Source organism: Lactuca serriola, chromosome 8 (genome assembly GCF_051521515.1).
Source record: "Lactuca serriola cultivar US96UC23 chromosome 8, Lser_US96UC23_V15, whole genome shotgun sequence".
NCBI classification, from domain to species: Eukaryota; Viridiplantae; Streptophyta; class Magnoliopsida; order Asterales; family Asteraceae; genus Lactuca; species Lactuca serriola.
Window position 1 is genome coordinate 158,649,634 of NC_136415.1, and position 14,558 is coordinate 158,664,191.

The 14,558-nt window shown below is 32.1% G+C and overlaps 1 protein-coding gene and 1 pseudogene across 1 annotated transcript; one reads left to right on the forward strand and one right to left on the reverse strand.

Annotated features, from left to right (window-relative positions):
- Positions 1–2,581: 2,581 nt before the first annotated feature.
- Positions 2,582–5,393, reverse strand: LOC145069147 (GDSL esterase/lipase At2g38180-like). Its single transcript, XM_079016111.1, has 6 exons — positions 5,174–5,393; positions 4,713–4,790; positions 4,466–4,606; positions 4,250–4,326; positions 4,011–4,148; positions 2,582–2,950 (listed from the first exon to the last, which is right to left on the reverse strand). The coding sequence occupies exons 1-6, from the start codon at positions 5,282–5,284 to the stop codon at positions 2,800–2,802; spliced, it is 696 nt and encodes a 231-aa protein (XP_078872237.1). The 5' UTR covers positions 5,285–5,393; the 3' UTR covers positions 2,582–2,799.
- A 6,142-nt stretch (positions 5,394–11,535) lies between these two features.
- LOC145067555 (protein MANNAN SYNTHESIS-RELATED 2-like) lies at positions 11,536–13,305 on the forward strand (annotated as a pseudogene).
- The last annotated feature ends 1,253 nt before the right edge of the window (positions 13,306–14,558 follow it).

The window sequence follows — 14,558 nt, forward strand, 5'->3', positions numbered from 1 at the left end:
TGTCATCATCATATTTATAATTAGACATTGCAAATCCAGACACGAATACATAAATATGTGAGTGACATGACATGAATACATCTTAAAAATTAAGATAAAGCTTATTTCTTTTCATGTATTTATATCGTGTCAAATTCGTGGTTGACATGTTTTCATGACACGAATACACGAATTGTCAAGTATATCTATAATAGTAGAGAAATTAAATATCCTCCTACATTTTCTTCCTACCTATCCTTCTTCCATATTAAATGGTGACCAGGGCCTGTACTGAGGGGGGTGCAAAGTGTGCAACCGCACACGGACCCGAAAAAAATAATGCTCAAGTTTTAGCGAAATTGTAGTCCAACGGTATCCGGTGTTGCCATCCCTTCTTGAGGTTGAGGGTTCAAGTCCTGTTGTGGACATATGTAGATTTAAGGAGTAGTTAGGAGTAGATTAGATTTGCCGTTTCATATATATATATATATATATATATATATATATATATATATATATATATATATATATATATATACATACGTTTCAAAATAAAATGAGTGAAAGGTAAGCAAACATATTCGAACCAAAGACCCTTAGTTTGATAACCCAATGCTTTTATCACCAAGCTAAGCTTCAACTTGTCTTTGTAATCTAAGAAATACGTATATATACATATATAATCAACAAAATAAACTTTAAAGTCAGGGACCCATTAGAATTGGGGACCCAAATCCCTTGCCTAGTTTTGCAAATTAATTAACTAATTTGAAAAATTTATGGAAGATCAATTGCCTAGCCCGCACGCCTGTTTTATTTTCAAAATCCAGTAGACGAAGGATCGAATCTATCTGTATCCATTATGTGCTTTATTTTTTTTGCTACTAATTTCACTTCTACCTCTTTGTCAATTCCATTTACCCGATTTATGCCCATTAACCACAATGTCCTTTTTTTTTTCTTCACTTCAACATAATTCCCATTAAACTCAATTACGAGTCCACTAAGTTTTTTTGTATTCCCTTTTTTTAAGCGCAAGACACACACAAAAATTAATGGTGCGTTTGGTTGGCAGGTAAGGAATGGAATTCGAGGGAAAAGGATTCTAATTGCCTCGAGTTAATGGGTTTGGTTGGACTTAGAGTAGGGAACATGATTCCTAAATGAAATAAACTTTCCACCATATGGAGGAAAATGAATTCATTCCAAAGTTGGATGGAAAACATTCATTTTCATCAACAAAAGTGGCAGATTACAAAAATATCATTTGTACTTATCAGAAAACCCACCACCACTACCACCAGTATCACTGACCACCACCACCACCATCGCCACCATCACCACCACTGCTGCCGCCCCACCGACCACCACCACCACCACCACCACTGCCGTTACAACAACTAACATCGTCGCCGTTTCCACCACTTCCACTGCCGCCGACCACCACTACCACTGCCATGACCACCACCTACTATCACCGCCGCCGCCACCCACCGCCACTACCTGTGATGCCACCACCACTACCATCATCATCATTACCACCGTCGCCGCTGCCACCAACCACCACTAACACCACCAACACCACCACCGCCACCATTGATGCCCCCACCACCACCACCATTACCTACCATCACTACCAATGCCATCTCCCACCACCATCGCCGCCACAACCACCACCACTAATAACACTACCATCACCACCACTACCAACGCTGCCACCATCACCACTACCGCCACCGCCACCGCCACCAGCCACCACTATTACCACCAACACCATCACCACTGTTGTTGTTGCCACCAGCTGACACTGCCACCATCACCACCACTTTCGCCACCGCAATCAATGCCACCGCCACCATCACCATTACCGTTGCAACCACCATCACCGCCACCCACCATTATCGCCGCCACCACCACTGTCACTACCACCGAAATTTTACTGTTTTTATAATTTTCATAATGTATTTTTACATATAAGTTAGAAAACAAGGTAAAATTAAGCAAAACAGGCAACAATGGTAATTATGTCATTTTACATGAATTCCAATTCCATTTCCTGCGAACCAAACATATTATGGAATTAATTCTAATTTCATTTCCTGCCAACCAAACAACATATGGAATTAGATTCAAATTCCTGATAGATTCCTTTTCTATATCAAATTCAAATTCCTTCAGCAACATTCTGCGAACCTAACAACACCTAAATTTCTATTTTTTTTCTTTGTTGGTCAGCATGTCGTAAATGGAATTACTTTTTTCTCTAACCTAATTTTTATTTATCGACTTATCATAGTATTAATGATTTTTTCTTATATATTAAAAAAATTATATTTAAGGGTCTATTTTTATATTTCACAGAGGGCCTGAAAATCAATAGGACGATCCTGAAGATGACAAGTGTATTAAAAAATTATTAATTTTATTAAATGTGACACATGTCATCATTTAATATGGATAGGAGGATAAGTATGACTAAAACGTTGGAGGATATTCTATTTTACATAATAGTATTAACTCATATATTACTTACCAGATATAGATTAACTCGTATGTCTATCAATAAAAACAACATAAACTAACAACATACCAAAAACCTTACTTTTGTCACACAAACTCAAATTTTATTAGACAAATTTAGAGTACATATCTCCACATGTCCGTCCTCATGGAACTACCATCAAGACCAATCAACAAACTCCATAGGCAAAGACATAACCCAAACCAACAATAGGGAAGAAAACAACATAAACCCACAACATAATAAACATTATTTTTGTCATTAAACCTCACATTTTATTCAACAAACCTAAATAGATCTTAACCTACGGCACTGGCAGCAACAGTGACATCAAACTCGGTAGGCAACAAGTCCCAACGCAAACTCGGTGTCCAGTCAGCTTGAAAAATTGCTAGTCGTATCTCACTTGCCACTGTTTCGCTCGCAGCTGCTGTAAAATGTATCCCATCTCTGTCATCATGAACACAATTATTAGACAATATATTAATTGTTTATATTCAATAAGCTATGCAACAAGATTGATGCCACATGACTGATACTGATAATAATATTAGTACCAATACTCGACCGGCTTTGAAACAGGAACTCCTGCTTCCAAAATTCGTTTATGGTTCTCAATGTTATGATTATGCGTTCTTTTTTAACAAAATATTGTTTTGTTTAATTATATAATAAATAAATCATTTTAATCATTGAATTACCTTTTCTTCAAATTCATGTTCTAGCAAAAAGTTAATATGAGTATGTTGCTAGGATGTGTAAGCAAAACATATGTACGTTGCTATTATGGGCAAAAGATAAAGTACATTGACATATTGATAACAAAATTGTTAAAAGTTGGGACTTAATGGGGACAATCTCATTTTTCTTGTTTTTTTCTTGTTTTTTTTTTTTTTTTTTTTTTTTTTTTTTTTTTTTTTTTTTTTTTTTTTCTATTAGGTTGTTCTTTATGTATAAAATAATAAAGAAATACCCATATATTAGGTCATGTCCCAATGAAGTCCATCTACTCTAATAAATGAAATTTTTTTTGCCACATGTCATATTCTTATTGATTTTATCACATATCATTTTGTGGTTATTTTCAATTAAATTTTTTTCTACAAGGCATTTTGTGTTTTTTTATTTTATCATATTCCACATAATATTTAAATGTAATAATAACAATAAATGTAATAATAAATACATATCAATTTCATTAATTGACTTTTCTTTTAATTTCAAAATTTCAAAATTAAAACCTTGTTAGTTTTTTTGTTTATTTATCTAAATTATTTGTTTAAATTTAAAAAAGAAAATAAAACGCATTAATTTTAATAATTCAATATTTTTCTTTCAAACTTTTAAATGTTTAGAATTTCATATTTAATTTTTCTTTTAAATGAACTCATGTAATACATGAGTTTTTTAGTAAGATAACAAAAGAAGTAGCAACATATTTGTCGAAACATACACTAATTAATGAATAGATAAAATAAAAGTTAGGAACAAATAAAGCATATTTACTTACAGAAAGCTGGTAGTCAACCAGTCAGGTCGTCGTTGAATTAAGGTGAAAAGATCAATAGCCTTGATATTCATTTCTTTGCATAAGGTCAGACAAGCATCAGAGTATATTCCACACTGTTCGTTTTTACGATTCTCAATACTGGTTTTATAGAAGAACAGTTATAAGATCAAACGAGAATTGATAGTTAGAAGGAATATTAAATAATTAAAAAAAAACTTAGGATAGTAATATATAATCACCCCAGAACTTCTTTCATTTGTTCCTCGTTCACAGGAGGGGCAGTAAGAAATATTAGGCGTGTGGTCTCTGAAAGGCTCTGGTAAGAAAGATTAGGTTGTGTTAAAATTTAAAATCAATCTACTTAAGGATGTATACTAATGTGCCTTTGTATTAATACTAGTAAATGATAATTATATGTTAATATATCAAAATATATTTATTATGTGAAAATTTACCTGTAGATGGGTAGCAATGATCCTCATGTTTTGAACATAATCATCAAGTGGTACATGAGAACTTGGGACATCTGGATCATAAAGTACTGAATCGTTACCTCCAAAATAAACAATCACTAGAGATGGTTTTACAGCATCATCCTAAAAACAAGAAAAAAAATTAAAAGAAGAATGCTATTTTCAAAAAATAATGGGAAGTAATAATATGAATTTGTTTTGAAGTTGACAACTAAACCGAAGAAATTACCTTTGGGAAAACTTGCTCCACAACTTCACGAGCTTGCCTCGAATTCCAACCAGAATATCCTCGCATGAATATATCTGCCTATATATATCATTTGCAAGTAATTAAAGAGATTTATGTACAGAAATTAACAAATACATGATACAAGTATCGAATAACTAATCACATTTAATGCGTCATAAGATTCAATAAAAGAATGTAATTTACTCTTTATAAGATCATATGATTTTAAACCAACCCCAGATGCCATTGATCATCCTAATGGATTATATATCAACTTTTTAAGAGATGTGCTGAATTAATGACAAGTTTGAGCCTTAAGTTGTGAGCTACAAATAACTTCCATGCATCTCCATCATGGTTTTGAGTTGATTATGAGGTTATTGGGTTACTTTAAAACATCATGGATAAGTGATGTATAGGAATATAAATATAAGAAATATATATCAGATTTAAAATCCAACCTTGCGAGCGTAATAGTGTGAAAGATCCGCAGCCCAACCTTCTTGAAAAAAGCCAAATTGAACGATTGAAGAACCGAACAACACAAACTGTGGTCTCGCTGGTCCGACCATTGTTTCAAGCTCTACTAATTAACCTCAGATCACTTCCGCAGGTAACAAGTGTAAAGTGTTGTGTTGTGGGGGTATCACGCTTGGATTTTAGAGGGTGGAAGTGTAGACCATATGCCACCTAACACCGACTGGTTGAAGAAGTATTTTTTTTTGAGCCAAGTCGTATGATTAGTTCGATTATAATAAATGATTGTATTTAAAAAATGGTTACCCATTTCATCGGTTTGATATTGTATTATGTATATAAAAGTAGGGATAGTCGTTGAGAGAAATGAAAAGTGTTTTTACACAAAATGATGTCTTATGAAAAATATAATAAAATAATCAGTTATTTAATAGAATAATTTTAGGAAAATATATTAATTTGGAAAATCACCTTATAATGATCCTCGTTACACAATCTGTATTTATTTCATAAAATAATACTTTCTCTGTCTCACAATTATAGTCCATCCTTTTTTTTTTTATCTCAAAATAATAGTCCATTTCTAAAAATAAATAACATTTTTATCAAAATATTTCTTCATTATTACTTAACCAACTAAGCATTTAATGCATTTAAGTTCCATTAAATGCGGAATAAATACAAAATTATCATTTTATTATATAAAATGAGTGGTAATTAATATTTCCTTAATTTATGTACTTTTTGTCTAGACAATAATTTTAAAAAGAAGTATGTATTATTATTTATTAGAGCCACTGTTTTGAAAACCAAACCGGTTCAACCAGAAACCGGCAAGATTACCGGTTTTTCAGTCCATGAAAACCGCTTTTATGGCAAACCGTTTAAGCCGGTTTTTTATGAACCGCGGTTCAACAGTACCGGTCCAACCCACTGAAAAGTGAAAACCACAGTTCGATGCTTTCAACTCGGGTTAGCCCATTAAATAGCAACCCAACTGATTGGTTATATAAAGGATTAAGTTGGCAAATGTTTCTTGTCCCACGGGATGTGGGATACCTCCAAGCTTAGAGTTAAAAGGATATGAGCAATCCTTTTGTATAATTGAAATTGATGTATGATTTATCATGCCAACGATGTGCTTGTCGATGGCAAGTTTCGAACTATCCAACAATGGAAATACTTCAACAAAAGCCACGCAACTTAACCATCCATCCAAGAATTTCAAATATTATATGAATGTATAACTAATTCTTATCCATTGGATTAAAATAAATGAATGATTGGGATATGAGGGTACATGTTATTAACATGTGGTAATATTTACTATATAATTGCATTTAATTAATTGTAATAATTGTTAAAAAGTATATATGGAATGTGATTTTTCATAGGATGTCAATTTAAAGTTAAATATTTATTTTTATTTATATACTGTAATCGTTTTTTACACAATACTCAAAAACATGAAACATATTTCATTCTTTAAGAATTAGGTTTTCTTTTTTCGCCACCTATAATGTTTGATTTTTTTTTATCATGAGAACAATTAAGAATTAATTGTTGTGACTTATTTTATGTCATTCTTATGCTTATGAATTACAATCTTTTAATAATTCTCAGGGTTGATACAACATTACGAAATTCTTGTAGAATGATTATGAATGACATTTTTGTAAGAAGTTCTTGTAGAATAAAACATTAATTAGATGTCATAACTGATATTCTTGAAGAATAGTTTAACATTCTTAAAGAATAAGACGTTAATTTCAAATGCATAACCAACATTCTTGAAATAGTAAAAGAAATATTCTTGAACAATAAGGCAGGAAATAAAATAAGAACCTAAAATTTCAAATATAAAATTATGACATTCTCATAAGGATGATGATAGTTTAAAACTGAAAATCTAACATTCTCATGAGAATGAAAATAATGTACAATTGCATAAACATTATGGCTTGATATTTGTGCAATATGAGGAACTAACTACTACAATGAAGGTGTTATAGGTCTATGTTGGCTTGCTAGAACGTGGATAAGGAGCCACATGGCGTGGAACTATTTTTTGTTCTCTAAGAAGAGCACAGTGAAAAGAATATATAGTGCCCTTGCTTGAAAACACATCATCCATCCTACAGGCCCTTCATGCACCATTTATCTTTACTACATTCAAGCCCTTGATCATAACATTTTGTGAGAATAAATGTCATCAAATCGAATTATATGAGGATAAAATTTTATGAGAATGGTTATTGTCAAGCTTTTATCCCTTGTTCATGACCTGCAAAAATAAGTGAAAAGAATAAAAAAAGTAAATTTAAGAAAAAATAAAATAAGATTCCCAAATTTCAAATGCTTTTTTCATCTCCCGAATAAAAATAAAAAGTGAAACAGCTTCATCATACCATCGCAACGTGCATTCTGAAAGAATCTTGCAGCAACAAAGAGAAAGAACAAAATCACCACTTTTATTTTGAAAACATTCTGAAATAATATTGAAAAACATTATGAAAAAAAATCAAAACTCAAAATAGTTAAAACCAAATCAAACTAAATTACGTAAGGATAGAATGAGAGTTGAAATCATATGAACATGTTGAAGAGCTAATTGACGGAGACTGGATGGTGGCTTGAAGATCGTAGTGTGGGGTTTCCGAGAAAGAGAGATGTATGGCTAGTGATTAGTAATTAATCCCTAAAATGGTGTATTTTAAACGAATTTATAACAAAAACATGATAAAAATCTGTAACAACTTGCAATTTACTTGATTTTAGAGGCAATATTACTATATTAATAATAAAATGAAGTCATTAGTCTCTACTTGTTTGGCATATAGTCAACTCAAAGAACATGATGAAAGTCAAGAAGACAGTGTGTACAATTCTGAAAGAATATTGCAGCAACAAAGAGGAAGAACAAAATCACCACTTTTATTTTGGCAGAATTACGAACATATATTGAAAAACATTATGAAAGAATATTATAGTATGCATTCTTAAAAAAGCAATGTATTCTTAAAGAATGCTATAGTATGTATTCTTAAAGAATATTGCAGTATGTCATCATTTATTAAAAATTCTCAAAGTGCATATAAAGTTATCATCATATTCCCATAAATTATCTCCAGAGTTTTATAAATTGTATGAATTAGATGACAGGTAAAGGTCTACATAAAACTAGGACAAATAGAGAACATATAACAGGAAAGTACAGGCAACAATATACAAATCTGGTAACAAGGTGCATAGAGACAAGACCAGCAAAGAAAATTTTCATCAAAGCAAGATAAATGAATACAAGAAAAAGGAATAAGTAGTTTGATAGAACAACTTACATAATTTCTTGTATAGAAGATAAATGCTCGATATATTGAAAAAAGGTCCGAATCTCCCAAACTGCAAATATTAGAAGAAAGGTCCAGAATCGGCCAAAACAGGGATGAACGGATTTTTAAATAAAGATGATAATTCAAGTAGTTTTTTTTTTCTTAAAACTGGTGAATAAAGATTGAATTGTAGGTATATATTCTTCATCTTGAAATCAATTTGAAGGTGTTGAAATCGAGACTAATCCATGTCACTCAGATCCAATAACAAAGCAATGGAAGGGTATTGTTGTATGATGGTGTTGATTACACCTGTAGCAAAATCTATCGACTCCAATAAAATCATAAATCGTTGCTCAATACAAGGGAAAATAAACAACAAAATAAATGTAAAAATGGCTTCCAAAGTAACACATTTTCAAATCTTCTAAGACATCTTAATTTCTAACTTCAAACACCATCACATGCTCCAATATTTGATGTGTTGGAATCAAAACATTTTTTCAAAAGTGAAGTAGGAGACGGCAGAATAATGTTAATTTTAGGGATTTTCTGTGAAAAAATGTAGTAAAACAAGTTAGGGTTTAATCGATTGGATCATAGATCCATCGTAGATGTAAAAGAGAAAAAGAAAGAAGATGAAAGGAAGCTTATGGAAAAACCTACCTGGAGGGTGGCGAATGGAATAGAAGGTACTGATGCCAAACCTCTGTGGTGTTGGATATTGCAATTAGGAGGCGGTGTATGGTGGTGACAGGTGAAGGTAACTATGTTGTGGTTTAAAAGGGGGTAGGCCGGTGAGGAAGACGAAATCCATGAATCTGGCATGCTCTTCTGTGTTTGTCGTTCTTCCTCTTTCTCTTTTGATATGCGTGAATCCAACTTCCCCCAAAATAACCTCTCAAAATTAGTTCGAGCTAATATCTGGTGGATTTGAAATCAAATCCCTTGTTACTTTCACTTACCATAATTATAGATTCATCATTTAAAATTAACTAATTGATTTATATATCAAATTATTACTATACATTTTTAATTGATTAGAGGAGAATCAGCCATACATTCACACAATATTTATACATTATATATGAACCTAACTCTCTCTCTCTCTCTCTCTCTCTCTATATATATATATATATATATATATATATATATGTGTGTGTGTGTGTGTGTGTGTGTGTGTGTTTCATCCAATTTTTAGGGCGTCGAACCATTTGAACCATCGAACCGGTAATACGACCGGTTCAGCGTCCGGTGTGGTTTTCAAAACATTGAGTAGAGCTAGATAGTATTTATCATTTTCGTTTACAAAATTAATCGTTTTCTAATCACTACATGAAAATTCCTTTAATGACCAATTATTAGTGACCTCCTAAATTCGAGTCATTAATATCATCATTTAGTGACCATTTATTAAGTCATCATTGAATTTTGGTAATGCTACAAGTTTAGTGACCAATTCTATGATGGTCTTTACTCACCGGTCACTAACCGTAGAAAAAAGATCATATTTTAATATCTTAATTAGTTTAGTGACCTAAAATAATGGTCACTGCATTGGAGACCAAATGACAAAAAAAGTGGTCACTTCTTCATTAGAGGCTTAGTGACCAAAAATTGTGGTCACCGAGTACTCTTCTTTATTCAAACTCATCTAAACATCATGTCGAATGGCTGTGACGAAACTATATGGTCATTGAAATACAAAATGAAAAAAAGTTCGGTGACCACAAAAGTGGTCACTAACTATATATAATTTTTATTTATAGTGCCTAACTCACCAAACCACAAGGGTAAAAATCTAACTTACCCTAAAATAGGAGTGGCAATACAAGACACACAAGACACACAGACCATTACATGTATAAATGAATGCAAACCAATTTCTCCCATCGTTTCACCATCGTTCTCATCCACCATCTGTAAGCCCTAAACCTTCCCCAATCTGCAATTAATTATCGCCAAATCCAATTTCTACTACCTAGGGTTTTTGTTTCAGCCGAGAGTTTCAAGGATCCGGAAAATGGCATTTTCGGTGACCAACGTTGTCTATACCCAACTCATCACGTTATCAACAAAGTCTGAGAAGAATTCATCAATATTCGTGGTCTTGGCGAAAGCCTTACTTCTTACTTACGATAATGTTCATCCCCACGTCCCCCTTCCACCGACTGGCGCTGCCACCTCCTTCCCCACATCCTCCTCTGTCTCTCTGTCTCTCTCTCTCTCTCTCTCTCTCTCTCTATATATATATATATATATATATATATATATATATATATATATATATATATCTCAATTGGTCTTGTGACTTCATCGATTTGTGAGATTTTGAAAGAAGGTTACGTGGATAGTTGAATGTATGTTCTTATGATCAACATCTAGGGACATAATTCATCTTCTCCCCATTCAATAGAATGTACACAAAAGTTGTTCAATGAAATGATTACATGAATTGGGAGTGCATCTTGAGTATATTTATCTCCCTCGGTTCATAATTGGTGATCTCTCTCTCTCTCTCTCTCTCTTCAATTTGTTTTACTCGGTTCAGGTGTAACAAACTCATCAAACTCATCCTAATTATGCATTAGTCAAGTTTCTTAACATGTTATAGATATAATTCATTGGGTAAAGAAATTGCAGATTATTGATTCTGTGAAGAAAGCTTCAATGTAAAATCTTGGGAAGACGGGCATCTGATTCACACTTGTAGTTCTATGTGAACAAAATGTTTGCATGTCCAAACATCAAATGAACTATAAAAATCAACAAAATGTTGAATAGGCATAGGATCCATTGGATTTGGATCGTATTTTTGATAAATTGATTGTGCATGATTAGGGGACATTGGTCCCACATTAAATGGATGATTTGTATGTGCTTTACATGATTAATGATGCATACAAATGGCACATGTAACCTTTTACTACTTCTCTCTTTAATCATTACTATATTGTTTAGTTGTTTACTTGGTTTCTTGTTTGTGGTGTGCATACTTGTTGTTCAGGCACATGGTCATGGCCCATGATATGGTGGCTGATTTATGGACATATGGGTACATTCTTGTAGTTGTAAACTTAAGCGTTGTTGGTCTAAGCGAGACTTAGGTCAGTCCACTATAACTAATTCAAACTTATGTTGATTTTGTATCTGTTTATAGTTCTCCACTAAATTATATAGAAGAGGCAGAAGAATCCAAAGGATTTGTCACTTTCTCCTTAAATAATGGACCAGAATATCATGTCTCCATGGTTTGTTGACTTCATCTTGTTGCTTTTCCTCCTTTCTGGATCTCTACTTAGATTGTTGATGCCTAAACAGCTTCAAAGATTCATCTATGTAGCTCATAAGTCACAATTTATGTTTTTGTATTACCTCTAAAAAGAATTTCATTGTTTTCTTCATAATTTTTTCAGGTTCTTGGATGCAAATACCAGAATAAAATGCTTGAGATTATTGATTCCAGGTAATCATATATGTTTTCTAATTATTTTATAACATAAACGTTTAAAAAAATATTTCAATTAACATATTCTTTTTTACAGTGAATTGCCTGAATTTTTGGGTGGCAAGTGTACTTGTGCAGATCTAGGCGGTTGTCTTTATCTAATAAAGGGCCATGGAAGAATCCTGAAATCATGAAGATTTTTATTTTTATTTATTTATTTTTATCGTGTTTTATATTTTCTTATAGAGTTTTGTTTTAACAATGAACCAAGACGTACAAGATAGGTGGTTAAAGTTTTAAACAGTGAAGGAAATTTTGTAGCTTATGCTAAGCCTTAATTACCCATGGTTAGTTTTTTTTTTTTTTTTTTTTTTTTTTTTTTTTTTTTTTTTTTTTTAATCTTGTTAATGCTATTTTCCTAGAAAATGGTAAATTTATTTTTTTATTGTTTTGAGCAGCTAAAAAGCGGTGATACGTTGACAGCTGAGTCAAGATCAAAAGTTGAAGATATTGCACCTCCGAAAGCAATAATGAATTATTCCCATCTTAGGTTGGCTCCAATTCGTGGAAATGGTGAAATTTGAATTGTAGATTATTTTATTATATGTGTTGTTGTTTATTAATTGAGTTGTGTTTGTTTGGAAGTGAACTTGGTGATTGGAGGTTACTACTTACTCCAAATGTTCTTATATTCCACATTTCCACTTATTATTTGGCTATTTGTTAGTAATTTTGTTGTCAATAACTTACTTGAAGCATCTTCCAGGAACTCTAGAGACATATATGGCATTGAAAAGTTTGTAAAAAACCATTAAGTCTAGAAACATACTTCCCATATGTCAACATGAAAAAGAGCAAGATCGAACAAGATAACTTAATCGGATGCTTGGCCACTTATGGAACAGTTGAGCTTAAACCAGATGTTCAGGAAGTGGTCGACTCAATGGTTGACCGACTTAAAACCTTAAGTCACAAATTAGGTGTACAATTTGTAGCAGATGACTTGAGGCTCGACATGTTAGATCATAAGGTTGTTAAGGATATATGGCACAAGAGATTGCATTTTTTTAAGAAAACTTGGTTTTGATAAGGATATTACTATTTATTTGACTCTATCAAGATGGGGTACTAGCCTTGATGCTTTGAAAGAACTCTTCCCTAAATCTTACACAAAGGTGAGACATAACATAAAAGAACATTTACATTTCTTGATTTAATTTGAATTACTGATTGAATGATTGATTAGTTTCAGGAGGGAATAATGCTAATGTATAAGAAGTCAAAGTTTGTTGAATCTGAATATGAGAAGGTGATTGAATATTTCTACATATGTTTATAGATTGATATATTCTTTTTATATTTTCATGGAAAATAAGAGGCCGAATCCATCTTCTTTGAATATCATGTATAATCCTACTTAATACAAAGGTGAATATATGTGTTTTACCTTTTAGTCATTTATGTATTGTATATTATGGATTTTGTTTAAATTTGAGAATAGTTTATGCTTATCATTTTACTTTTTAGTCATTTATGTATCGTATATATGTGAATATATGTGTTTTTTACATTTTAGTCATTTAAATATTTCCATGCTAGTTACTTAAATGAGTTAAATGCAATAAATAGGAAGTACAATCAGTAACGACTTTCTATTGTCACTAAGTTGGTAAATCAGTGACCACTTTTTATGGTCACTGATTTGGTAAATCAGTGACGGACCTATAGTGACGAAAAGTGACGACCAGAAGTTTGGTCACTAAATCACTTAGTGACGAGTCTTTCCATTGTTAGTGACAATTTCGTTTTCGTCGCTAACTGACATTTTTTTGTAATGAATTTTGCTCTTATCCCACGGAGAAAGAAAACTTTTGGTAGCTTTTTAAGTTCAAATGCTACTTAAGTATTGGAAAACTAATTTGGAGTGTATTTGAAAAGGAGGTTAAGTTAGTCTTGTAAATTTATATGTTAATAATTAAAGACTAACATTTATCTATTTCATTTACAACTTTTCAGTCATTTTTTGATTATTTTATCTGTTGACAAATTTTTAGTTATTTTTGGAGAGAAACCGATTAATTGTTTTTTTAATTGTTTATAAACCATTATAACCTTTCACAAAAAGTTGCAATAAGGGGCGACTCAACCAATTTGAGGGATATAAATATGAAGTTTGTTGAAATTTTGATCTCCCAGTCGATGTGGGACTCAAAGGTAGAGTTAATATGAAGCAAGAGGATGGTCGAACTTATATAAACGAGGAGAGTTGGTTGAGTTTCATCCATGATCAATGTGAGATATGTCTAAGTAGCTTCCAAAATAAAATGAGTAAAAGGTAAACAAACATACTCAAACCAAAGACGCTTAGTTTGATAACACAATGCTTTTACCACCAGACCAAGCTCCAACTTGTTTTTATAATCTGAGAGATACGTATATATACATATATAATCAATGAAATAAGCTTTAAAATTGGAGGCCTATTAGAATTTAGGGCCCTAAACCCTTACTTAGTTTTGCAAAGGATAGATCTGACCCTAATTGTTGTAGTTTTGTGCTATAAATTTGTCTTTTAAAAATACATATCGAAGT

Coding starts and splice junctions, on each gene's coding strand:
- LOC145069147 (XM_079016111.1), bottom strand. CDS start 5,284: ATGGTCGGACCAGCGAGACCACAGTTTGTGTTGTTCGGTTCTTCAATC. Junction 4,791..5,173: donor CACACTATTACGCTCGCAAG/GTTGGATTTTAA, acceptor TGATATATATAG/GCAGATATATTCATGCGAGG. Junction 4,327..4,465: donor TCATTGCTACCCATCTACAG/GTAAATTTTCAC, acceptor CTTTCTTACCAG/AGCCTTTCAGAGACCACACG.